At 36.7% G+C, this 27,749-nt stretch overlaps 1 protein-coding gene across 1 annotated transcript; it reads right to left on the bottom strand.

Moving 5' to 3' along the window:
* Nucleotides 1-260: 260 nt before the first annotated feature.
* Nucleotides 261-27,483, bottom strand: cntn2 (contactin 2). Its single transcript, XM_060858646.1, has 23 exons — nt 27,282-27,483; nt 18,199-18,291; nt 15,803-15,944; nt 15,500-15,675; nt 14,749-14,844; nt 14,452-14,664; nt 13,856-13,958; nt 13,542-13,723; nt 13,165-13,301; nt 12,835-12,964; nt 12,262-12,412; nt 11,876-12,003; nt 11,396-11,571; nt 10,881-11,001; nt 10,259-10,417; nt 9,785-9,934; nt 6,323-6,393; nt 5,776-6,010; nt 5,392-5,507; nt 4,636-4,822; nt 3,940-4,052; nt 3,273-3,441; nt 261-3,115 (listed from the first exon to the last, which is right to left on the bottom strand). The coding sequence occupies exons 2-23, from the start codon at nt 18,254-18,256 to the stop codon at nt 3,003-3,005; spliced, it is 3,126 nt and encodes a 1,041-aa protein (XP_060714629.1). The 5' UTR covers nt 18,257-18,291; nt 27,282-27,483; the 3' UTR covers nt 261-3,002.
* Nucleotides 27,484-27,749: the final 266 nt, after the last annotated feature.

The following is a 27,749-nucleotide window of genomic DNA, read 5'->3' on the forward strand; positions in this document are numbered from 1 at the left end:
CCTTATTATGCCTTAATAAATTACTTATTAGTTTATATCAGGACTAAAGGACAGGACTAAACCTCTGAACATTATGAGCATTTGTCAAATTACGTAAATGTATTCATACACCTCTCATATACCTCATACACCAGAAACTGTGTTTACTGAAGAGAAATTATTTCCTGTAAATGGCCATCAAGGACTTTAGTTGTAGACTTAAATTAGTTTAACCTGTGTAAAAATACCAGACAAACTTGCATTAAATACAATCAGACCGTCTTTATTGAAGAATATTTACAAGTTCCATTTAATGAAAAGCTCATTCAATTCACACTGGACATTGTCAACCAGATATTTACAATATATAGTAGTTCAAAATGTTAACCCATTGTAACATCAAATGGCACTAAATATGGAGGTTTATTCATTTTATTGAACTGTAACCAATGCTTTATGTAATTTATGTTTTTTTTTGTTTGTTTGTTCTGTAGCTGCAATGAACTAATTTTAGGTTAGCATGAAAAAAACTATGTGAATCACTATGGTAATAATAAATAAAACACATGAGGCCTACTGCACATTTAATTTTTGGAGTTTTCTCAAGAAAGTTTCTCAAATACAAGATTATATTTTGTCTAGATGATTTTAGTACTTGGTCCCTGCTGTCTCTAAATGGTGTTGCTAATATACTCTGAGTGAAAATGAAGGAGGAATATGAGTTATTTAGTGAATATGACTAGACAAATTAATTGGGGAATAAACTGGACACAGAAGATAAATGAGTACCGTTTTTCAAGTTAAACATTTTACACATGTGTGTGGATCATGACTGATTATTCAAGTTTCCAAAAACATATAATAATTAGAATAAATAAAAACAGTTTTTATTCAGTGACAGGAAAAGGGTTGTATTAGACTTTGCTATGATGTACAATTGTAAATTGACCCTGTATATCTATAGATCATATTCATGGTAAATGTAGTTATATCGAATACTTATAGATTGTCTTTGATTTGTTTCAAAAAGCAAGACAGGTAAATAAAAGTACTGTATCTCTGATGTGGAAAGTGCAGGTAAAAATAAAAAACGTAAATATACTGGGGTAGTCCTGATCCGATCAATATTGGAAATAACAGAAAATTATGATTTTTCCCATTTGTCTGTAAATCTTTCTTCACAACTAGGCCATGCATGTGCAAATCTATACGGCACATAAATAAGATGAATAATAGTGCCATAAATATTACCACAGTAAGATGATTAACTGAAGTGCACTCTAACCCACTGCATTGTACTGTATAACATCAGTCTCCATGGACTTTTTACAGCATGTCTGGCAAACACTTTATTTCTGGTTATTGATTCTTTTACATAACACTTGATAAAGAAACTGTGATAATAATGGTTTTGATAACTAAATAACCCTGATGTATAAAGATAATAAGATACCTCATAAGCCATACCGCCTTTATTATCAGACATTATTTTGTTGAACCACTGTGTCTATGGCAACCTAAACCTGTCTCACACACACTCACTTGGGTGCACATTGTAAGAATAAGTTGATGTTGTTCAGTTTGTGTTGGCTATGTAATGTTTCAAGAGTGACCATATAATCAGTATATGATTTTTTAACCATTTAGGAAAGTAAACTTTCCTATGAATACTCATTTAGATACAATCCTCATGCTGCCAAACACTGGCAACAACTTATAAAAAAGAGCATTTTTCTACATGGTGATTCACATGGTGTCAGTATACCATCATGAACGTATCATCCAAACATTGGGCCTCATTTGTCATGTTGGATATGAAAGGATTTATATGTAAAACCTTCATAGGAGCATTTCTACAATAAAATTGGTATTCAAGAAAATGCTATAATTTCCCAAAAAAGTTCATATCTTACACATGTTAATGAATGTGTAAATCTTCCCATTCATTCATTCATTCATTCATTCATTCATTCATTCATTTTCTACCGCTTATCCGAACTACCTCGGGTCACGGGGAGCCTGTGCCTATCTCAGGCGTCATCGGGCATCAAGGCAGGATACACCCTGGACAGAGTGCCAACCCATCACAGGGCACACACACAATCTCATTCACTCACGCAATCACACACTAGGGACAATTTTCCAGAGATGCCAATCAACCTACCATGCATGTCTTTGGACCGGGGGAGGAAACTGGAGTACCCGGAGGAAACCCCCGAGGCACGGGGAGAACATGCAAACTCCACACACACAAGGTGGAGGCGGGAATCGAACCCCCAACCCTGGAGGTGTGAGGCGAATGTGCTAACCACTAAGCCACCGTGCCTCCTAAATCTTCCCATAAGAAGACTAATTAATTTAAACCTCAACTGAGTGGTTTGAAATTATATAGTTCAGGTATAGTTCATGCTATATATAGGTATACACAAATTTAAACACAGGAATTTCATATTAATGGCATCAACTAAAGGAATACCGAATATGAAAAAAGAATGTCGCTCTAATACATGGAAAAGTGGCAGCTTAAATTAGCTGTATATATTGGTTACATTTTCCATGCTATCTCAATTTATTGCTACTCTTTATTAGAGCCACTACCAGTAAGTGCCTGATAGGTCTCATGTGTCTGAAGATTGGTCAATTTGCTGTGTAATCTTGTGATGTCTCTGGAATTTCTCTGACACTAATTTAGTTCAGATAGACTTAAGGAAATATATACAAACTTTACTGAAAAACTGATAAATGAGGCCCAGTGTAGGTATATTGATCTTGTCCTGTACAAATCAATGTGCCGGTTATCAATTAAGTCTAATGATGACTAAAATGAACACTAGTTGTTCTTGTTAAAAATAATTTTTCATACAAAAGAGTAAGTCAAATAATGTTTGCCATATTTTGTAATCAAACCCCAGGCACTCACCCTCCCCCAACCTCCTTAATTGGAGTCCCCACTTCTTAAAGTCACACCCTACCTGGCACGTAACCAGCCAGTATCTATGGGGTATTACATTTGTACTGGCTAATCATAGCACAGATAAGCCAGTTACAAATACAACCATAGCATGGCAGAGCAAAAATAATATGCTGTAGCATCTGGAGGTTCCCACACTGTTGTTCTGAACCATCATTCCAGTTCCTGTAGAATACACACACACAAAATAATAGGTCATTTTAATATATATTTTAAACAAATGTTGATTAATATAGAAACTATTATTAAATATTGAATCCTTTGATTTGCTGCTTAAAACTACTGAAAATTTCCATTCTGTTATTTATAATGATAAACCTACCTGAATCTCGAGATACTATTATCTCGTGAGCTGCCCCATCACCTCCCTCTCCCCAAGATCGGATTTCCAGGACCACATAGCCATTATCTTTGGGAAGTGGAAGACTGATTGATGTCTTGCTTTTGTCTAAGACCTTTAGAGCTGACTGTCCCTCATGCTTGTATAAGACCTATGAAAATGAGGAGAATATAAATAGCCATGTAATTGGTATTTTCTCAGTCAATTGAATGTCCTGTACCTTTTAAATTTATCTGATTTGTAAAAATAGTTAATCAAAGAATGTTTAACATTTTCCTAAAAATACATTACACTTTAAATTTAACCATATCATCATCTTTAAATGAATTATAAATTAAATGTATATGCCAGTTTGTGCAGCGTAAGTCGTTCATATGTGCAGTTGTTCCTCACTAAAGAGCTTCCTTGAAATTATTTGCTAAATCATTTTACTCTACTCTGTTTTTAGAGGTAACCTGCTCAATCACTTATCTCATAAATCCACACTATCAGTTAAATTAATCTAGTTTCATTTAGTTCAGGTCTGTAACAAAGTTACAGAGTTCATTTAACAAAACGAAAAGGCATCGATTAACTATACTGCATTTGGGACTAATTCTGTTTTAATTTAAACCAGTGCATAAAGTGCATGCCCCTCTGTGCCACTTACTTTGTAGCCCTGCACTGTAGACTCATTTTCCATAGATTTAACATGATCCCATCTCACTGTTACCCATGAACTATCTGTCTTCCATGAAACATTCCCTGGAGGGCGGTTAGGGGCTGAAAATGAAGACATTCAAATTAAGTAATCAGTCTTGTTGCATTCACATAATTTAAGAACATTTAATTGGTAGATTTAACAGGTTGATCATTAGATTAAGCACTACATCTTGATGCTTGGATTGAGGCCTCACTTGTAAGTTGATTTCATAAAAGTTACTACCCAATGCACTTCTCTGAGATATTGCAGGTGTTGATATTTTTAGCTAAAATTATGTTTTAAGAATTTTAAGATAAACTGATTGAAAGCAGGTGACTTCCAATTTTATACTGAACCTTTAAAACAGTAAAATGTAAGTCTTTACCTGTTGTTATAAGAATGTATTAACAGTATTAGAGTATTTTTAACAAATTTTTACTTATTTTAAAGAAATTGCCAAATGAACTTCTCTTTTGGAAAACCTATATGTTGTGATACATATTATGTATTTGTAGAAATTAATTATGCATGAATTGTGATATGATAATTTTGTTATATTGCCCACCCAAACTAAGCATCAAGATCAGTTTGATTAAAAATCCCAGATTCCTCTTCCATTTGCAATCCAGGTCCCCAGGAATGTCAAAAAATCAAAAAGTTTACGGGGTTTCTTGGTGATGACAGTAGTGCGTGGAGAGGGTGGTCCAGTGCCAGCACTGTTATAGGCCTGAACAGTGATGTGATAAAGTGTGTTGGGTCTTAATCCAGCCACCCGTGCTGTATTCTCCAGACCAGCTGTTCGCACACGGTCTGCTGCAGCTTCCCTCTCATGCTGCCGCCAGTACCGGATCTACAAAGAGATGACACATCAGGAGTGTAGTGTTAGAAACATGTAGTATTTTACATTTTTTTGCTTTTCTGCTGTTTAATATAATTTAAAAAAGCTTATGTGATTCCATTGTTCTTATTCTGTCTACTCCTTTTCATAAATAAAGCCCTCTGTGTAGCACTTCTTTAAATATTTTTTTTCCACAGCTAAAGATTCTTGTGACTTATACAGACATTCAACATTTTAGGCTATATGATAATTTTACAAGAGACAAGAAACATTTTGTGATTACACTGTTCTTTACATATATTACCTACAACAGATCATTTGAATGATTTACAGTATTAATGACTGATATACATTATTATTTGAACTAGTCTCAATCCAAGACAGAAGGATGTATGAGTTTATATTTTCATTATCTTTATTTTATAAACATTTGTTATATGCGGTTAATAAACTGATAATAATAAATGTTGCTTATTGTTGACAAAAAAAGTCATAGATTTTAGAATATGATGAACTTTGATAATGATGAATTTATGTTCATCAGATATTAATAGCTGAATATAAAGTATTAGGAAGTAAACCTCATAGCCACGCAGTACTCCATTGCTGACGAAATGCTGAACAGGTTCCCAAGACACCTGTATTTCAAAGGCTGTTAATGCTGAGGCATTGATCTTGCGGGGTGACACTGTGGGCTCTGAAGGAGATAAAATTATTCAGTTCTTTGACAGCCAATTACTTTAACAAGACACTTTTCTGTGTTGGTATTAAGCCATCCAAGTTAATTGCATGATTGTGGCATAAACTACTTATATAAAGTATAATGATATATGGAATAACTTTTGACAATTGCGTCTCAAAATAAATAGATGGATGGATGGATGGATGGATGGATGGATAGATAGATAGATAGATAGATAGATAGATAGATACTTTATTGGTCCCGGAGGTAATTCAAGTCTTACCCTCTTCAGCCGAGTGCACCATGGCTATCTGACTGAAAGGGCCTTCACCTTTCCTGTTGTAGGCTTTTATTTTAACTTCAAAGGGGCAGTATGGCATGAGACTCTGGTTACTGTAGACATAACGTGAAGACTCCACGTTAGGAACACGCACCACCATCCATGTTGGTGCCTCCGACTTCTTAAATGCCAAGATGTAGCCAAAGCCATCACCATTTTGATACTCCCTTGCCATGGGCTATATATCACATGGAGGGAAGAAAAAGCATACAGTTGTTTTATGATCATGATATCCAATAATAATAACAATAATAACAACAACAACAACAACAACAACAATAATAATAATAATAATAATAATAATAATTTGGATTAATTGTATTATTTAGATTATAATATAGTTTATATATATAGTTTAGTATTTATATATATATATATATATATATATATATATATATATATATATATATATATATATATATATATACATATATATAATACAATTAATTATAGAAAGCATGTAATGTATGTAATAACACTTTCCACGCACTGTCCATGTGATGATGAGTTCATTGCGATCGCCTCCTCCTCCACCCAGACCACTAGGTGCCACTGTTGGTGCTGAGACAGAACCACATACAGATAGGACTCACTTATGGTACACTGAATTTTCTTTGATTTCAGGCCATCTCTTTTCATTGAACACTGCTCAGAAAAGTACAGGAACACTTCAGTTCAAAATGCAAATAAAAATGATCATGCTATAGAGGGCTGAATTCAAAGACACCCTGAAAATCAAAGTGAAAAAATTATGGCCAGGCTAGTCCATTTTGCTTGAATTTATTGCAGCAAATCAAAATGGTACTTAGTACTTTGTTTGGAGCCCACTCGCTTGTATGCATGCCTGACAACATCAGGGCATGCTCCTAGTGATACGACAGACAGGTCAGGTGAGCATGGGAGCCAGATAATGTTATCAATTCCTTCATCCTCCCTTCAACTGCCCACATACTCTCATCACGAGGCCGAGCATTGCCGTGCACCAGGAGGAGCCCAGGACCCACTGGACCAGCGTAGGGTCTGACAATGGGCCCAAGGAATTCATCCCCATAATGGCAGTCAGGGTGGCGTTGTCTAACCCAGCGTTGTCTAACCCACGACCCCCAATATTACACTGCTGACAACCCGCACACCGCCCCCCCCTTTCTCCTCTCTGTCTTTTCCTCCAACAGCTTGTGAGGATTTGCGATTTGGTTACAGACTGACAGAGCTAAAACAAAAAGGAACACAATCTCTAAGCCAGGCTATTTTATTAACAAATTATAGACAAAAACAAATACATCCCATAACTGTGAAATGCTTACAGACAGAATACGAACAAGCTGCCTGTAACACGCGTACAGAATTGGCTTGCGCCTTGGAACAATTATAACTTCATGCATAATTGTATTGTAATTGTAAATGTGTTCAGAAAAAACACCTAATGTGATGGATGGGAGCTGTGTGCGGAGAAAAGCAGGTCCACTCTAGGTTCAATTTTTGAGATCGCCACCAGCAGATCATCTTACATGTTAAGCCGTGACCTGTGTTTATTCTTAATGTAAGTCAGCATAGAGAATGACTTTTCGCATAAATACGTTGAGCCAAATTGCATGAGTACATCCAACGTGGCTTTCAACAACTTTCGACAACTATTCGAGCGCGACAGAAACCCAGAACTCATCCAGCGTCTTGCCGTCAAATGCCGTCCTCAGGGTTTGATCGGTTGAAAGTTCTATCAGCGCATCTTCCATATATGACGCCAGATGAATTTACATTCAATGAATGGTGACCTTATCCAGTCATATTGGTCGGGAGCATCTCCTTCAGGGAAATACTTATGAATGTGATCCAAAAGGGACTGAAGGTGGGCAGTAATAGACGCCTTGATGCTGTTAACACTGAGTACATTTTCCTCCATGGATTCTTCCAGTTCAGAAAACATGTCTATGCGTTCCATTTCCACTCTCTCTCTCTCCAACGCACCAGCTTTCTCTCAAATGCCTGCACTTTATCATTAAGGTACAAGTTGTTTGTGTTTGCACCTTGCAGGGACACATTAAGGCCGTTGAGTTTTTCAAAAATACTTGACAAATATACCAGTCTTGTCACCCAGTCAGGATCAGACAGATGCTCAGCAAGTGGGGATCTTTGGTCTGTGAGGAAAATGCACACCTCATCCTGCAGCTCGTACAGGCGTCTCAGCACATTTCCTCACGACAGCCACCTGACTTTTGTGTGCAGGAGCAGGCCTTTGTGCTCTGATCCCATTTCATTAGTGAGTGTGGAAAACAGTTGTGTGTTCAGTGGACGTGATTTTATGTAATTAACAATCTTCACAGCAGTGTCAAGAACATGTTTAAATTCTGCATTCAGGGTTTTGCACGTGAGGGCTTCTCTGTGTATGATGCAGTTCGTGAAATTGAGGTGAGGTGCAACTGGGAGGACACGTGCCTTAAGTCCTTTCTTTTTTCCCAGCATTGCCCCAGCTCCGTCTGTGCACACTGATATGCACTCACCCCAAGATAGTCCTTCATCTTTAAGTTTGCTGTCCAGTTTATTGAAAATGTCCTCACCCTGCATGATCCCTCCAGTTGCGTGCAAAATAACATTTCCTCATTTAGTTTCCCCTCAAAAATATATCTGACAAATAAAAAGAGTTGAGCTCAGCGGCCAGTTTATCTCCATGCATGAGGCGACTCATAACTATTGTTGCTGGTTTGATTAAAGTTTCTCCAATAGTGTGTGGCTTTTTTGTCTGTGCAATTAAATATGCCACCTCATATGAAGCCCTCTGAGCTTTAGTGGGGATAGTTGTTTGTTTAATAAGGACTTTATTTTGTCCCTGTAACTCTTTCTCCTTTCTGCGGAAAAAGTCAGTGGGTTTATCTGTGAGGCTGGGGTGTTTGGTGTTCAGGTGTCTTTGCATTTTCACGGGCAACAGACTCTCATGTGCGAGGACTTCGGAGCACACAACGCATTGAGGGTGTTGTACCTGATTTATAAAAATGCACGTGAAACCATAGTTTATGTATTCCTCTCTGTATTTTCTGGCTTTCGAGGAGGGATGGTCCGTTTGCGGGGCATGGGTTTGGCGGGCTGCTCTTCTAGAGGTGGAGGGTAGTCCGGGCGGCTCATCCTCTTCTCTGCCCTCTGCATTTTACACTGATCCTGCTCTCTCATCAGCAGGCATCTCTGCTCCCTTCTCTTTTTCTTTTGATGATAATAACCACCGTTTCATTTTTGATCAAGTTTAGATCTCAAAATAGACCGACCGCTGTTTAGCGAAACACCAAATGTGCATCTAGCTAGCGCATATTGTTGTGCTATTGTTATTAATTAAATTAAATTGTGATTGACGCCGTCACTTAACTGTCGTAATTAATCGGAGCAAACAAAGTTTTATTTCCAGTTTATTTTAATTATCCTAAATTTATACTTGCATCATTACACCCTTTTTTAACATATAAAAAAATAAATAAATAAATAAATAAAAATAAATAAAGTTTCTGGAAATCATCTTGCGATCTGGAGACACAGCAAACCTTCTGGCAATAGCACATATTGATTTGCCATCCTTGAGGAGCTGGACTGCTTGTGCAACCTATGTAGGTTCCAGGTATCGCCTCATGCTACCAGTAGTGTCAATGACCATAGCCAAATGCAAAACTAGTGAAAAACAGTCAGAAATGATAAGGAGGGAAAAAATGTCAGTGGCCTCCACCAATCCTGTTTTGGAGGTCATCTCATTTTTGCCGCTCTAATACACCTGTTAATTTCATTAACACCAAAGCAGCTGAAACAGAAACAACTCCTTCGGGTGCTTAACTGACGAAATCAATATCCCAAGTAATAATTTATTATTACATCACATATGACATAAAAGTCTTACTTATTGTCTAAATATTAATATGAAAACTATATTTGGACAGATTATAACATGTATATATTTGAATTTAGAGAGTTCTCTGACCTGCCTGCTTGGTACGAATTGTTTGTGAAGACATGCTGGGTTCCCCACTACCCAAAATGTTGCTGGCGATGACCTGGAACTGATAGTCCATCCATGGACGTAAGTCAATCACACGTGCAGATTCAGCATTGCCCTCGATATTAGCAGGTTCTAGATGGACATAGATGGACTACTTTACCCAAATGCTAATTACACATAACTGATTAGATTAGTATTTCCCTAAAAACAACTTAGTTGAAATGGAAACACAGTATTTACATAGTAGTCATTAAACATGGCACATCATTTTAGTAACACAATGAATAAAATGAAATAGCTATTTGATATATTTACATCCATGGGCAATTTTCCAAATATAAATGCTCATATGAGTGAGCATCCAAAAAAATTACATGTTGATCCCAAAAATACCAAACTATGACACACCCATACAGTCGAGTTTTCTTAAGATTCACCAGAATCAAAGTGTTTCACCTGTCCTCATTGTCCTCCAGTCATGTGAATGCTCAGAACGGCCCAAGATGACATATTTCCCGATGGGGCTGTGGTTGTCATAGCCACGACTCCACCTTAGCTCCAGTGATGTTTCATTCACATTCTTAACCACCAAACCTCCAGGAGGCCCAGGAGGGCCTGGAGTTAAAAAGAAGAGAGAGAGAGAGAGAGAGAGAGAGAGAGAGAGAGAGAGAGAGAGAGAGAGAGAGAGAGATACTTTCAGCAAAAAATTTTTGGCAGACAGCCTTACCCACAGCAGCCTAATGTTTTATCTCATTTATACAGCCGATCAGTTGAGGGTTAAGCAAGGGCCTCAAGGGCCCAGCGATGGCGGATTGGTAGTCCTGGGATTTTAACTCACAACCTTCCAATCAATAATCTAAAATCTTAAAGCTTTTAGAGCAAAGGAAGTGGTAGCTCAGACCTTTTACAATAAACAATATAACTTATATGATAAAATAGGGTAGTAAAAAGTATTTAATGGTAGAACAGCAATTGCCTTAGGTCTCCTAAAACCACAGAAACACAGACAGACACACACACAGACACAGATACACACACACGCACACACACACACACACTCATACACTCACACACTCACCCCTAACAACCAGTCTGGCAGATGCCGTTGCACTGTCTACCACCGTCTGCGCTGTGCATGTGTAGATGCCTGCTTGGCTTAATTGTACATTCATAATGACCAGGTCACCGACGGTTTCTTTCTGCAGAGCATGATGAACAAGGGAAAGAGAGTTTGGCTTCCCAAGAATTATTACTGCATTTATTTTTTAATTTAACGAATCGGAAAAAGGGTTATTTAAAAACAATTTCACTTTGAAACATTTACCATTTCAAAGGCTGCTAAGATGTGCAAATACTACTCCTGCTCAACTCATAATAAACATCATCACCCTCAGTGCAACATGGTTTTGTTTGAATTCACAACAATCTACAAAAACCAGAATTATATAATTACTGAGAAAATAGCAGCAGATTTGCTGACTGCACTATCATCAAACTAAGTAAAAGGTGTATATAATATATCTGCAGTCTATCATCATTTGGTTTTCATGATCTTTGTAAAAGTGAGCACATTAATAAATTACCCCACATTACCCCATCCATACGATGATAGCGTCCATTTGGTTGCTCCAGGTCTAGCAAAACCCCATTGAGGGACCAAGTGAAGGTGAGGTCCATGGTTGGATCATGTGATGCGTGACACTGTAGCGTGACATTATCCCCCTGGTTGATGTCAGCATTGGAAGGTGCCAGTGTAATTTTGGTTGCATCTGTTTGTAAAGGGAAAAAGTTCAAAAGTTAATAGAGATTGAGTCCAGAATCATTATCGTAGAATGTAAACTGTTAATTGAAGGGGATGGTTTTTAATATTAAAATTATTATTAGTCAAATTCTTTAAGGAAAGAGTTAGTATTAGTAGTCAAAAACTTTAAGGAAAATGACCCAAGCATTTTAAGGTTGCATGTTGAAAACATGCTTTCTGTTTATTTTTAGTGAATACTACTGTTTTAATAAAAATAATTAATTTAGCCATGTTAAACAGATCAGGACATACAGGTTCATGAAGGTGGTTACCTCTGACTGACAGATGGCCGGTGCTGTTGGCTTTGCCTAAGTAATTCTCTGCAAAGCAAGTGTACTTTCCTTCATCTGCACGGCTGATGTTATAAATCCACAGAACCCCGTCTGGTGTGACCGTAACCCTGCATTCAGTTGCTTACTGTTACTCGTCCTCACGTTCTTTCATCAACACAACTTCAGATACTGTATTCATTATTTCAACATTTATTTCACTGTTAACTGTTAAAGTTAAAGCCCATTTAAGCATAGTGTGACATCAAAGATACTGTAAAAATGCTAACATGGTCTTCTTGATGTCTTCTTAAAATAGTGTTTACCCTCTCATACATTTCTCCTTAAAAGACAGATGAGAGAATGTGGTAGATTATGGCACATGATACCTGCTGCTATTGGTAAGGAGTTCTGTGCCACGGCTCCAGAAGAGAGTGGGTTTAGGAGCGGCACGTGGTTTACACTCCATCTTCACCTGGCCTCCACGAGCAGCAGGGACCAGCTTTCTCACTGGGTTGAGCCTAAAATCTGGAGCCTGGACTGAGAACCAGAACAGATGAACAGGACAGAACAAAAGAGGAAGAAAAGGGAGAAAGGAGAAGAGGGATCACACAGTATGAGAAAAGGGAGGAGAACTATCCTACAACACTGTAATCACAACTATATTTATGACCAGGCTGGGGGTATGATTGGATGGGCAAAATAGGATTTGTAAAAGGTATAGCAAGGGATAAGAAAATTCAAGTAGATTAATGTTTACCACATTTGGTAGTATTGTAGGATTAAATTACATATCTGTACTCTGTGTGGTTTCAGAGTATAGATATGCAGACCAAGTTTGTCAAACCATTTGAATTAATTACATTTGCAAATAAATTACATCGAAGCAAGCCTACTAGTAAACTTTATTTAATGCAACCATGCATGTAGAAAACTAGCTGGAATGGCCATCTTCTGCTCACCTTGAACTCTGAGTTCTGCATTAAAGTAGATGGTGCCATGCTTGTTCTCAGCCACACATTGGTACATCCCAGAATCCTCCAGTGCCAAGTTACTAATTTTTAGGTGACCATTATTCACCTCCACACGATCCTGCACATGATAATTCCAGTATCAGTATCCGTGTAAGATCCGTGTATCAGTATCAGATCCGTTTTGAATCTCAAACTGAGCTTTATGTTGCTGCTGAAAGTGCATCTCACACCACACACCACATGTATGAGTAAAAAAAGTAGTTCTACTTAAATGTAGTAAAGTTACGTTATATTTAATATGTACATATTGTAACTAACCTGTGAGCTAAGAGGTAGGCCGTTGCGAAGCCAGCGTATTAATGGTCTTGGTTTTCCTGCAGCCAGACAACTCCAGTGTAGCTCTGAGCTAATTTCCACCTCAGAATCGCTCATCACCTGGAGCCACTCTGGTTGGGCTACACACAAATTCAAATACACAGCATTAATGTATGAACTCCAATTTTCTGTATAAATACTTTCTCTTATAGATCATTTTCATCAGATTTACAGATCATTTTCAACAATTTCTTCAACTGTTTACACGGGCTTGTGCCTACAAATGCATAAAGGATTCATTTATCGCTAGCAGCTACATTACATGCAAATAGCACAGTGCAGGATCATTTAAGTTTGAAGTATTTCAGTTTAAAGTCTACCTTGGACAGAGATGCGGCCCTGGTGTATATCGCGTCCCTCTGAGTTATAAGCCTCACATTCATACATGCCCTCATCATCAAAGCTTAGGTCAGGAATGGTCAGGATAGAGCTTTCTGCACTTGCCCCAACTTTGGAGGATAAAACTCCATCCACTTTCCTCCAGCGCAATTTAGGTGTAGGACTTAGATAAAGAGGTAGATAAATAAATAGACAGAATGGCAGAAAAGGTGGATGAAATGATTTATATGTATATGTTTACAGTATAGTGAATCAACAGTCAAAAATGTACTGTAGGTGGGCCAAAGCTACTTACTTGCCATAGGCAAAGCACTCCAGCTGTGTGGTGTGACCTGCCAAAGCATAAGTCTCAGAGGGAAAGCGCACACGGATGTTGGGGGCTGATTTCCGGGGGTTAGCTAAAAATTTGAATGAATGAATGGATAAATGAATGAATGAAAGGGAGACAGTTCAAATGACAATAAAACACTTTCTGTCCATCAAATGTCAGAGGTATAATAACAGATACATATAACAGAATAACAGAGTTATTTACATAGACTGTGAAATTACCATTATTGGACTGAAATGAGGCTAATCATAGACTAGCAGTGACCTACAGTCAACATCAGAATTACTGACACCCTGGAGGAAAAAAATAACTAATGCAGTTATTTTCACTTTCGGCCCTTTAAGTTTTAAGGAAAAAATTTATTTATTTTAACAAAAATACATTTTCAAATTACTGACCATTCAATAGAATAAAAAAAAATACTAATTACAAATGATTTCATATAAATATATTTTATTTCCCTGCAGAAACATCATTATTAAAAACCATTAAATCTTCAAACTTCAAAATTAAGCTTTCTTGGACAATATAACAAGATACATAAAAACATTAGTGCTGACCATCAGATTGCACTGTGAGCTGAATGGCTTTGCTGAATGTGCTCTTAGTGGTGATGTCCAGGTTTATGGTGGTGAGACAGAAGTAGTTGCCTGTGTCATTGACTTTGGCATTAGACAGGTACAAGTTGCCTGTCGCCTGGGACACAAACCACCTTCCACCATCTGGCTGGACAAAGCTAGGGAAGTCATTGAGGATCCAACGGTAGGAGAGAGCTAGGGAGAAAGAAAACAGACAAAATCACATTTTCACTTCACCTTTGAGAATGGTTAAATTTTTGTCCTGTTTCTGCAACTTACCTGGGTAGTGAGGTGGAGGCTGGCATGCAAGAAACGTCCCAACTCCCTCATATACAGTCTGAGGACTTCTGCTTTCTGAAGGAAAGTCGTGGAGATCTAACAGAAACAATAAACAAGTATGAGCCAACATTACACTGCCAAATTTTTGGGTCACCATGTACAAGAAGATAAACAATGTTGCAGTAAGTAAAGTTTCATTAATCTTCCTGAATAAATAATACCCATCATCACTGTTTAAATTTGTAATAAACTGGTAAATGGTTTCTATAATGATAAATGTTTTCCATGTTATATGAGGATCTCCAAGGAGGGGAGTTAATTAATTATTATAAACTACAATAAAACAAACAGAAAAGGGTAAAATGATCCTCTCTTCATGGGTAGAGTGGTATGTGGGGTTTATAGGTTTGAAACATATATTTTGTGTATTTTACATTTAGAACTGTATTGTACTGGAATCGTATGTATTTGTTTTCTTTTGGAAAATCAACATATCAAATTCATCTCTAAGCAATAAATAGAACTGCAGGATCAAGATTTTTCAAGGGATTTCAGAATTTCAAATGAGGCTAATGAACTCTAAGGGAAGGGGGTTTTAAAGGTTCATGGTATAATTAAGGATGTTTAGCTTATAAAAGAGGTCCACTACTCTCAAATAGGTAAACAGTCTATTGTAGGGTTCTAGACTTTAAGGTTCCCTCAGAGAGTGAATAAAGAAATCTTAAGGATAAGAGGTCTGGTCTAAACTCACAGCCAAATTTGAGGTTAGCTGCTCGGCTAATGATAGTGCCACAGCGGTTGATGGCAAGGCACTGGTATGAGCCAGCATCACGTCCATGTTGGGGGTTACTGATCACCAGGTTCCCTGCCACCAAAGTATATTGTGAGTCTTCTTCTATTAGTACATCTGTCCCATTGACACGCCACCTGAGCAGAACCACAAACAAGAGAATAAACAAAGTTTACAAAAGCATTATTCCAATAATAGTTTAATATAGCCATATTTGCTATTTGGTATTTTATATGGAGCTAGGGAGTAATTGAAAATTGTTACTTGTAGGAGGCTGCAGGACTGGCCCTTGCCTGGCAATTAAGTGTCACTTTGCCCTCAGGCAGCCCCTCTGGGTAAATCAGACTGGATGGCTGCTCTTCAAACACTGGCCCACTGTCATGACCCGAAACACACACGTCCCCACCTAATATGAGCACATTCACAAAGCAAAAGAATTGTTTCATTCATCTCAGACTTACAGAGTCACAGGGTGGTTAAACAAGTAAAATGGTCTTTAATCTAAACAGTGTATTATAGCTACATTTGTTTCCAATGGAGCAGTGAGTCATAATTTAGCACTGCTAATTCTACAGTTGTACAGTTGGCATTGTTTCTGCCTCAAAGCCAGTGTCCCAAGGATTCATCCTGAGCTTCAGTTATTTTCTATGTGGAGTTTTTAGCAATCCTTGTGTGGATGTTTTCCAGGTCTTTTCCAGCCAACTCCAAAATATTCCAATAGGTGGATTGACTACAGTAAATTGCACATAGAATGAATGTGTGCATTTAACCCTTAAGATGAATTGGCATCCCATCCAGTAAGTTTTCTAGGCACAGGCACACTGTTCCTGGATCCAATACAATCCTGACAAGAATAAAGTGATTACTGAAGATAAAAGGAATGATTAAATGAATGAATAGAAACTGAACTAAGGTGTTATACATAGAACAAAAGCAACAACTGAAAGCTATTATCCAAGAGGTCAGTCTACATATAACACTATGTGTGTGCACTATGTACTCTACCAGTCAAAAATTTGGGTGTGATTTTGGTCATTTTTTTAAAATGATTTTTGCTTCAAATTAAAATTTTGTCTTTCCAATGTTGGTTCCTCCCTTTGCAGCAACTACAGCATTACAAAACAGGCATTATACTTGTCTAATGTGTTATGGTAATCTGAGGAAGCTTCACCCCATGCTTCTTGAAGTACCTTCCACAAGTTGGCTTGGCATGCTGGGCCTTTTTTCATATCATTAATTTGCTACCACAACATCTCAATAAGGCTGAGGTCTGATGTGATCTGTGGGCCATCTTAATATTTTCATTTTCTATCAAGACTAGCATTCTAGTGTTTATTTTGAGAGTGCAATTTTGTGGGTACTATTCAATGAAGCTGCCAGTTGAGTGTATGTGAGATATCCATTTCCCCATCTCTGATGCACTTGCCATATTGATCAGTTGTGCACTGGGGCCTACCACTTCTCTTTCTATTCTAGTTAGATTTACTGTTCATTGAAGCGAGTACTACATATTGTTGTATGAAATCTTCATTTTGTTTTAATTTGTTAGATGGAAAAGCCTTTCTTTCTTAGAACAAGATTAGACTGGCATGTTTCAAGAGAGAGGTATTTTTTTCTGGTTGTTTTGATTCAAACCCCCAAAGACTGATGCTCCAGATACTCCATTAAAAAGCATCAATTTCCAGCTACAATATTAATTTACAACAAATTATTAACTTTGGCAATATATAAACTGTATTATTATCAATTTATTTTTATTCTAATTTAAAAATGTGTCATTTTCTTTCAAAACCAAGGGAATATTTAAGTGATTCCAAACTTTTGATTGGTAGTGTTGGATTGTGTAACGATTGTGTAACGTCTGCAAATGAGCGCTGCCGTTGGCGGGGATGGAAACCGGATCTCTGCCATTGGCTTAATCACCTAGGGTAACAAATCAGAGCCACTTGATTCAGAGGATTTAGTGCATGCACTGCTTTATTTAATTAATGAAAACTAACAAAACTAAGACCATCACATAAAAACCTGAATAAAATAAACAAAACATAACTATGACATAAAAGGATTCACGATCACAAATTCAGTTTGATCCTTGTTCAAGTGTCCCTCTGGTTAGCACTCCAGCTCTGTGCTGTGTTTACAGCTACAGCTAATGTAATTTCACAAGAAACCTGCCTTCACAGCCACACAAGTTGTTGAGAAGCAGCATGACTAACATTAACTTTTAGGTGAGATTGTACTAATGGGCATAAAAGGCACAATAGCTTAAGAGACAGTGAGTAAGAGACAGTGACTCATCAGTCGTATGTATTTATAGTAACATTAGCAAATATATGCTAAATATAGCTACAAGTGTATTCAACCCTGAAATTAAAAAACATATCTCAAGAAAATGTTCTAGTTTCTGCTTATTGATCCACACAATCAATAACACAAAGAATAATAAATCTAATGTCTGGCTTCAACTGGTCCAAGTCCTCTCCTTAAATCATATATCAACCTGACAATGTTCATTCAAGAGGGGATTTGAAAGTTCTGTTGCAGGAGATAATCATAAATTAAAAAAGTGGATGCTTCAAGTAAGATGCAAATAATGGTTTTAGAAAAAGGTGGTGGGAGGGCGTGTGGGAGCAAAGAGGAAATTTAGGAGTTGTACTTACCCACAGTGTAGCTCAAAGCCAGGGAGCAGAGCACTAGCAGAAACAAAAGGATCCTCATCTTGTGTGCGATCACACCCAAGTAAGAGACAGCTCCTGAACATCAGTATTAAAAAGTTAATCAAGCTAATAAAGAAAGACTGATTGTTTATTACTTCCCTCTCTGGTAGGGAAGATTATTTAATGAGAGGAGAAACTGGTTGGTTACAAAGGGCAACAGGGATGAAAAATAGCGAAGGTCTTATGTATGATGCCCTGTGAGCAAGGAAATCCTGTTTTATTCTGTTTGGGATGGGGTGGAAGTGAGGTGGGGTGCTGTAGGGTTTGAGGGGTTACTACATGAGACCAATTACAAATTGTACTGAGAGATTATTTCCATATACTGTAGCCATCATAACCCAATCTACTCTGCAGGTTCCTTGTACTTTCTCCCACATCTGGTGCTTCTGTCCAACACCAGCAGTTTAGAAATGACTCTGTGTAATTGGCCAGACATCTACAGTATCTAGTGGTACAATGCTAGGGAGTCTGTTTTCGGTTGTAGTTTTAAAATAATGGAAGATTCTTACAAAGTAGGATAAGGATAAAGATGCCAGTTCATGCCATTTCAGTCCCATGTTCATGCAGGTGCACGGCGTGATAATTTTGGCCAATTTTGTGTTTCTTTACAGTGGATTCAATTCTCTAACACAGAAATTGTTTCAACACAAAAAGTTTTTTTTTTCTGAAAATAAGAATTCTGTTTAGAATTTTTAGAATACCAAGTTGCATCAGTTAATTTAAATCATGTCGTTTTTGCATAGAAGTTCATTGATTTCACTGAATTGAGGTGCAAGTAAAGAAATTTAATATCCCAAAGAAATGTATACCTAATATTTTGTGAATGTTATGCTAAATCCAAAAACAGTAATTCTCTTACACATCCAGCTATAAAAGTAAATGTGAACCTTTAATGTGCTGTGTTACTATTATGATAAAAGTTCACAACTGAAAATGCACTTACATTTGACATTTACCATTTAGCACACACACTTCTCCAGATTGACTTATAGAACTGTGTGACTGTCTAATTCAAAAATCTATCCTAGAACACACTGGCAAGAATCTAAAGATACCAATAATGCACTTAAGGAAACAGTTGATACTGATATTCAGGTATTTTTTAGTATTACCTGTATCATTTTTAATGAAATGATATCTCAGTCTGCATGTGAAGAGAGCAATGAGCACCAGTACACAAAAGAGTCTTGATGGTATGGTAAATGGTAATAGTTTTCCCCCAATACATTTCTTTAGCATAGAAAAACTTAATGTAAAATTAAGTTTCCACTTGTTAAAGTATTGACTTCTGTGTTGTGTGACCTGTCACGTACTTTGAATTGAAAAACAAAAATCTGTCTTAGCCACTAAATTGTCATATAAACATTATAGATAAATTATAGCATTAAAACCGTGTTTCTGGACAAATAAAAATAAATTCAATGTTCAAATAACTTTCAAAGATTTGAAATGTTTATGTTATGCTTATTAACTAATTATTTTCAGCACATATTGTGCTGTGGACCCTGGGCGGTGTTGTGCTGTGGACCCGGGGAAAATTCACTCAGCAAATGGCTGCTAGGAGTTTTATAATGCAATTTCTGTGAACTCCATAATTCGGTATAATAATGCTCTACACAGAAATTGCGTTATAAAACTCCTAGCAGCCATTTGCTGAGTGAATCTAAGATTCATCTAAAAATTATTTTGAATATTATTTCAAAACTATATTTTTTTAGAATAAATTATAATGCAAATATAATATGTAATATATTTAATTCTCACATATAGTCTACAGATTCTTTATGTATTTCCTCACTCATAAAGTGGCATAATAATAAGCTTATAATAAGAGGCATCCTTTGTTTCTTAGCAGCTCCTTAAAAACTACTCAAGTCTCCAGGTTTTATAAACATACATACATTGTTGTTTTTTTTTTTTTTTTGTTTTTTTTTTATTAAATTATGAAAATGCAGATATTGGTTTATAAGTAGTCATACCATGCTCCACGGTGTGCTGTAATGGGAGCGGCTCTTTGTTTCGTGCACAGCTATTAGTTATCGCTAGTGGCTACTGGAACAAAGGCTTGAAATTTTCACACATTATTCAAATTATACTATAAATACTATCTGCAAACTTGGGTCTTTGCAGCTTATTTATTTAGGCTAAACGTACATTATGATGAGAGGTGAGATCTAGTCTAGTAATTATTCTGATATTTTTGCATAACATGAATATTCACTGGCACTGGCTAGTAAACAAAATAAATGTAAACATTGACTTTTACTGACACTTTCAGAAGATCTTGTCTGCTAAACTCTGAGCCTGTCTTAACCTCAGAGATTAGCTAATCAACAATTTACTCAATATTCTTAATAGACTGTTTGACCAGTTGTCAAAGATTGTGACCATTAATCAGACAGTCATGGTAATACATTTGCATTCATCCTCCTCAGCAGATTTGTCTTTCCTTGTATCCACTGAAAAAAAGGTCTCCATTGGGCCAATGAGAGACAGAGTAACTTCATACTTAAATGAATAAACATATGCACATACAATTAAATGAAGCAATTTAGGAAGTGGATGTTTAATCTTCTCTATGCAACAAGGAACATATAGGGAGAAAAAGGTGCTGCGTAAATGTTTTTAAGTTGTATAGAAGCCAAAGTCAACAGATAAAAGGAAGTGAATCAGCAGATTAAATGTAATGTAATGCAGAGCTGTGAAGGTCAAAATGTAAAGTTCACATGTATTGGATTTCACATTAACTGCAAAGCCTTTTTCCTTGTTTTGTTTTTTATAGGTTTCCAGTGGTTCATCAAACGAGGATCCAAATCTTGCAGAAACTATAACATAACTGAAGAACTTTGGCAACGCAAAGTAAACAAGCAATACACTTAAATACTGAATATAGGCTGGAATACATAAAGAACTGGAGATTATTTGGCGTACCAAAAAGAACAGGTATGTAAAAGAAGCTAGGCAAAATTCTATTCTGGGGCATAAATCAGGTAATTAATTACATGAGGGACAAATGACCAAACACAAAACAGAATGAAAAAAAAAAAAAAAAGAACAGGGAAATAAATCATACAACCAATGAAGTGTTAAACAGAGGCTGCCCTCTGGTGGTCTGATGGAGAAATGTCCCAGATATCCATGTGAACTTACTTCTTGTAATCAAGCTAAATTAATTAGAATCTCACATTGCACCCACAGAGTTGTAGTTCTCCAGGCTATAATTTTGTAATAAAGTAATTTTGGGTGATATAAATGGTAAATTGTAGTTTAAAGAGTTGTGAAAAAGTGTTTTTATTTTTGTCTATTGTTCACCTTTTACTTACCATGCTGTGCTGTCTTGGGGATATATGAAAGCATTCTATAAAATGAAATTGTTTTTAAAAAAATTATTAAATTGAACTTTTCAAAATACCAAAAATATAAAGAGCAATAAATTAATTGCATTATTTATTGCCTTTAAGACTTTAAAATACTTTATTTTAGTTTACAAAATAATTAACTGGTTATTTCCTGTATCATGGAAAACCTGTAACTGTAACTTGACTGTTTCTATCTCTGCAGATAAAATATACTATTTCTCTAAAAACAATACTATTTCTAAAAACATCTGTAAAATGACTTTTTGTTCATGAACACACTTTTTTTTAATCTGGTAGGGTATTCTGCTGAAAGAATCCACTGACATTAGGAAATATGGCTGCCATGAAGTGATGTATTTGGTCTGCAGCAATGTGTCAGTGGGTAGTACATGTTAAAGTAACATATGCCTGAACCAGCTGGCATGCCATTTCCCCAAGTTAAGCAATACAATCGTTCCCTGGGTAAAATAAATCATAATATAAAAGAAAACATAATTCATCAGAATAGGTCACATTTTGTATAGCTTCAGGGTCCAGCTCTAATGCCCACAAGCCCACTGTAGGGGCTTTTGGTGGTGGATAGGTGGACATGGGTCAGCATGGGCACTCTGACTGGTCTGCAACTCCACAGCTCCATACACAGCAATCTGCAATGTACTGTGGGCTAACATCTTTTTATCTCAGCCAGTATTACTACAGATTTTTTTTTTTAGCAATTTGTGCTATAGTAACTGTTCTGTGGAATCAGTTGTGGCTATCCTTCACTATATACATGCATCAATGAGCCTTGGGCATCCATGACCCTGTCTCTGGTTCTCTGGTTGTCTTTCCTTGGACCTCTGTTAGTAGGTACTGACAATTGCATACTGGGAACACAAGTGCAATTGTAACGTCCATCAGTATGATTCATTTTACCTCCAATATTCATACGGGATTAAATGTTCTGACTAATTGGTATAAAAACATAAAACATCTAAGACAACATTACTAGCAATGGCTGGGGCTCTAAGAATTGTGTACATTAAAATTCTATATGCATTGATTTTTATTAAGCTAGAAGAGGACACAGTTTTTACCTTTCCACAAGCTGTGTGCCACTTTCTCAATTGTCCTGACTTGAATTATGCACATAATTGGTTTCTGCCATTATCATGCATAGGGTGCTCAAGATGTTTGTGTCTGGCCTCTGCAATAGGTCACTGTGTCATGTCTTGAAGATGTGAGACTTGCAGGAGCAAATGAATTATGTTACAGTCTGCAAATGCTGTTGGTCTATCATAAAAAAAATAACAGATGACTGAGAGCATAATAAAATATATTTTTCTCATGGTTTTATAGCATTTTACATAATTGTTAGGTTCAATTGTTATGTGTCAGGCCCTGATATGTGAAGTAGCTCAAATTCTACATAAGAAAGTACATGATATCATACCTAATAATATATTAAACTAAATAAATAAATAAATAAATAAATAAATCTGACTCCCAAAAGATTATTGTGTGGAATCTGAAATGATATACTTTTTTTAATTAGGTATTTTTTTATAGATTTTTCTTAATAGATTTTACTACAAAACATTTATTTTCCAATCTGACAGACACTCAGATCAATTGAGTGCACAAAGGCACTCAAGCTATGCACAGAGGCATCCAGGGAGGCAGCGATAAGCATAGTCAGTGACTTCACTGAAAACAGTGCATGTTCTCATTGACAGATGCTGTGACTTCACTGAAAACTGTGCATGTTCTCATGGACTGTCACAGTCAATGCCTGGAAGACAACAATGCCCTGTTTTCCTACTTGATTCTTCCCGCCAGATGTAGACAAAGCCTCATCTGTCCTGAAATACTTAAAGATTAAGGAACCTCCTGCTACAACTCTCCCTCTACTCATCATTTACCTGTGGACTCAGATCTCAGTTGGCGGTCAAAGTGGTCAAGTGGTCAAACATATTTATTAGTGATCTTTCTCATTTAGACTCTGCGTGAATGGTGAAACCAACCAATCCACTCCATCAGATGGATTTCATTCTGGGTTAAATAAGTCCATACTCTTAGACTGAACATTACATTAACATTTGTGGCTGAATAAATTAGTGTTGTAAAATGACTCAGCAGTACTATCTGGAGTTACAGGTTTAGGGGATTAGTATCTAGATAGAATGTGCTCCCAGCAACCCTAATCTAATTCAGTTACACCTCATTGCAGTTCTTTTAAGCTGTAGCTTATTTTCACCCTAACCCTTATACAAACTAAGAGGATAATAAGGTTATGTTCTTGAGTGCAAAGAGTCTGTATGTAGAAGACAAATGAGTGGGTCTGTGTTTGAGTGGTACAGATGATTGTGTCTTTGAGTTTAAATTCAAAACACACCCTTCAAACATTTCTGAATGTTTCTGTAAGTATGATTGCACTCAAGGGTTTTCCTAACATATGGTAAGTTAGGTTGTTAGCATTAACAGTAAATAATTAAAGGTAGTTTAATTATTTGATTAAGGCAATGCAAAATGGCCTTACTAAGCACACATGCATTGCGAATTGTCCCAGCTTTATCTGTCCTTACTTAGCCCCAGCACCACCAAGCTATGACTGTTGGGCCCTTGAGCAAGGCATGTCATCAAGCTACCAATTAAGTGGCAGACTTTTTGGTAGTTGGTGTACCACATTGTTAGTTTCTCAGGAGAGGCAACCAAGCTCTATGATGTGCTCACAATATAAGGCCTCCAAAAACACATTTTGTCATAATATTCATAATACCTACATACTACACAATGCGCTCTCTCTCTCTCTCTCTCTCTCTCTCTCTCTCTCTCTCTCTCTCTGTCACATACAAAATCCTTGGCAAACTGAGTCATGATTAAAAAAGGGACAAAGAGGAGAAATCAAAATTTCTCTGTGCATCTGCATCCGACCGGCTGCCCAGATATTAGTTTTAATTATTATTCATTTTAAGCATATAAACAGTACTCAGCAAAAATAAAGATAGGGTGCTAATGGGTGATTCTGGGTGCTAATAGACAAGTCTATTGAAGGAATAAAACCTACACTTGTGCACATGACTGAAAAGCCAATTTTCCTTTCTTTTACAGATCTACATGCATTGACCCAAACTATAATTCAAGTATTCAATTATTGTTCAAGAGAAATGTGGTATATATTGCTTCAAAATATTCACCTTATGAAGAGGGGAAAGCATGCACATAGGGGGATATCCCCATCTTAGCCATTCCAATGTAAATAAATCACCTCCTAACCTAAAAATCTCCTTCTAACCTCCTAACTAATCAGAACAAAAAACAATAATATTTACTGAATGTTTCTTGAGCCAAGGCAGATACATGCCCTCATTCTCACACTCTGAAATTATATTTACATAAAATTTTTAATAAACATTACCAGGTCATTGCCAATTCTCAGAGTGAACCAACACTTGGCTGTACTATCGTCAGCACAGCATACTCCCAAGAATAAATACCGGCACACTCACTGCTTGACTGTTAATCTGTTCTAATCTATTTGAGGGGGTGACACAGAACTGTTTTTTATTAGTTATGTTTCTTTCGCTAACACCCCCCTTCAGTTTCTGGTTGAACAGCTAAGTTCATGGCCCACTATTGGTCATAATGACTGACCAGAGGTGGTACAACATTAGCATTCTTCTGTCAGCTTTATAATGTGATTCACTGAGCTTTAATTAACTTGACAGTTGTCATTGCTGCTGTTTTGACTTCTTTTGGCCACCACTACCAGGCTTTTGCTCAATGCCCTCACTCTCCTCTGACTCCCTAGACAGCTCTAACACATTTACAAATGTAGCTTCTAGCCATGCTGACTATCTCATACAACCATTCCTGTTGTTAGATTCTTAGAACTGAAGTGGAAAAAACTCACCAATTATTTCAGTCAGCTAGATGAAATTGGAAGGTTATAGTATATTCTAACAAATCTTCAATAAATGCAATCTAAATTATGTTCTACATACTGAAGTTATTATATGCCATCAAAATATAAATAACAGAAGATAATATTTTTGTGTGAAATCAATGCTGTGTTATGTTCATTTGAATTATCATCATTGTCCTCACTGGTTGATGCTTTAAGGTAGCTTTACAAGAATTTAAAATAAACATGAAGTACTTCTCAACCTACTTCAGGGTTTATGAAAAACATAAATATGAGGTAATAGAGGAAGTGATGGAAGTGTACATTTAAATTTACAGCATTTGTCAGACACCTCTATCCAGAGCGACACATAAAAGTGCTTTGAACTCTCTATCAAAGAATACCTCAACACTAGTTCACTAGATTACAGACTAAGGATACCATCAACCTTAAACTCTGTTGGGACCCCCCTTGCTCCATGTATCAAGCTCAAAATCATAAAATATTAGAATATTACATAAACCAAACATACTAGAAAAGAAAATGTGTATTATGTATGTATATGTATTATCACTATGTATTATTGGTGAATTAAACTTAAACAACAATGTCCCATTTAGAATGAATATCTTTCTTGTTACTGGCACTAAACTTAAATCTGAATCTTAAACTGAAACTGAGTCTATTCCAAATTCCAAACAAATGCGTCAATATTTCATCCTGAACAAGCCATTGTCACTATAGATGGTGACTATCTATTATAGAGTAAGAAAGGCATTCTTTTCATCTGGTTATTATCAGTAAATCTCTGAAGATACAAATCTCTCAGAAGAGTTTTCATTCACTGGTGGCTGAACAAAACAGTCAAGACTGAATCTTTTGGCCATTATCTTGCCTTTAGAGTGTAAATGTGTAAAGAATGGTCTTACTGAAGGCTTAGATTAATAAAATAAATGGATGAATTTTGGATGAATTTCATTATCAGTCTTATGAAATCTTATTTTTAAGTAATGATTATGATTGTGTAAAATCAATTAACATCCCTTAAAAACGTACATCTAACGTATTACTTGATTTAACTTTATCATTACTTTTGTTCAAAATTCTACCAATTTCTCATGTCAGGGATGACATTTCCTAAAGCATCCCAGCACAAATATCACTGGTAAATGACAGTGAGGAAACTGGGCCCAGTTTGTTATACAGCCACCAATAGAAGGTTAATTTGCAATATGACTCTTGATAACATTGCCTATTCTTTAGTCATCTTACAGGCTTAACCAGTCTTAAAGTAACAAAACAGGAATTTGAATTAGGATTCAGTTCATTCCCATAGGATCCATGTTCAAGCCTGATTGGGAAAACATATTAGTGTTTAAGTTGGCAGCCAGTGCACCTGTGTTTGTAGATGCTTTGTCAGCTCTTCTGAACACGTGAAGCAAATGATCACAGCATCCCATGTACACCAAATAAACCAGCTATCATTGCAGGCTTTTGTATATTATAATAACGAGGTGAATCTAGATTGCCTGACTTTGGTTATGTTTTATAGCACAGGGACTAGACATCTAAAATGCACAGCACTAATCCGAAATCAATTACATTAAAGGGAGATTAAAGGGAGATCCTTCTATGGTTTACAGAACAGACCATTAAAGCTGCGCACCACGTCCAAAAGAAAAATCCGCCGCCGACCGAGGATCCAATGAGCAAAGGAAGAATGACGCAAATAAGAAGTAAATGCCACATCATCCGCTCATTTCTTACCAGAATTATGGTCTTACCTTAATCAGCAGCTCGGAATCGGAATGAGGATACAATTTCTCTTCGTTTTTGGTGATGCTCTTGTGACTTCAGTGTATTTGCGCAAATAGGAGAATGACGCTGCGCGCGTCCACCAGCCTGCGATAAGAAAAGAAATAATCAGGAGTATAATATCGGATCGGCTTAAATTTTCGGACAGAGATTTCTTTGCGCTAATGTGTCTCTTTTACGATAATGCTCTCTCTCTCTTTTCATTTCAAGCACCAATCCACCTTCTCATCTCACAGCATCAGCTCCGCCCTCTCTCTCTCTCTCTCTCTCTCCCTCCCTTTCTCCTTCTCTCTCTCTCTCTCTCTCTCTCTCTCCCTTTCTCTCTCTCTTTCTCTCTCTCTGTTCTCCTCTCGCTCTCTCTCTCTCTGGAACAATAAAATTTCAGAAAAGCCTACCTATGAAAATAGATTTGTCTTTTGTTATGGGACTCTCAGTAT

Source organism: Tachysurus vachellii, chromosome 22 (assembly GCF_030014155.1).
Source record: "Tachysurus vachellii isolate PV-2020 chromosome 22, HZAU_Pvac_v1, whole genome shotgun sequence".
Lineage (NCBI taxonomy): Eukaryota > Metazoa > Chordata > Actinopteri > Siluriformes > Bagridae > Tachysurus > Tachysurus vachellii.

Bases quoted from the DNA above. Each gene is read 5' to 3' on its own strand.
- cntn2 (XM_060858646.1), bottom strand. From the start codon at position 18,256: ATGAGGATCCTTTTGTTTCTGCTAGTGCTCTGCTCCCTGGCTTTGAGC. The intron at 14,665-14,748 runs GTAAGTTGCAGA...CTTTCTCCCTAG, and splicing joins GCCTCCACCTCACTACCCAG to CTCTCTCCTACCGTTGGATC. The intron at 13,724-13,855 runs GTAAGTAGCTTT...TCTTTATCTAAG, and splicing joins GAGTGCTTTGCCTATGGCAA to TCCTACACCTAAATTGCGCT.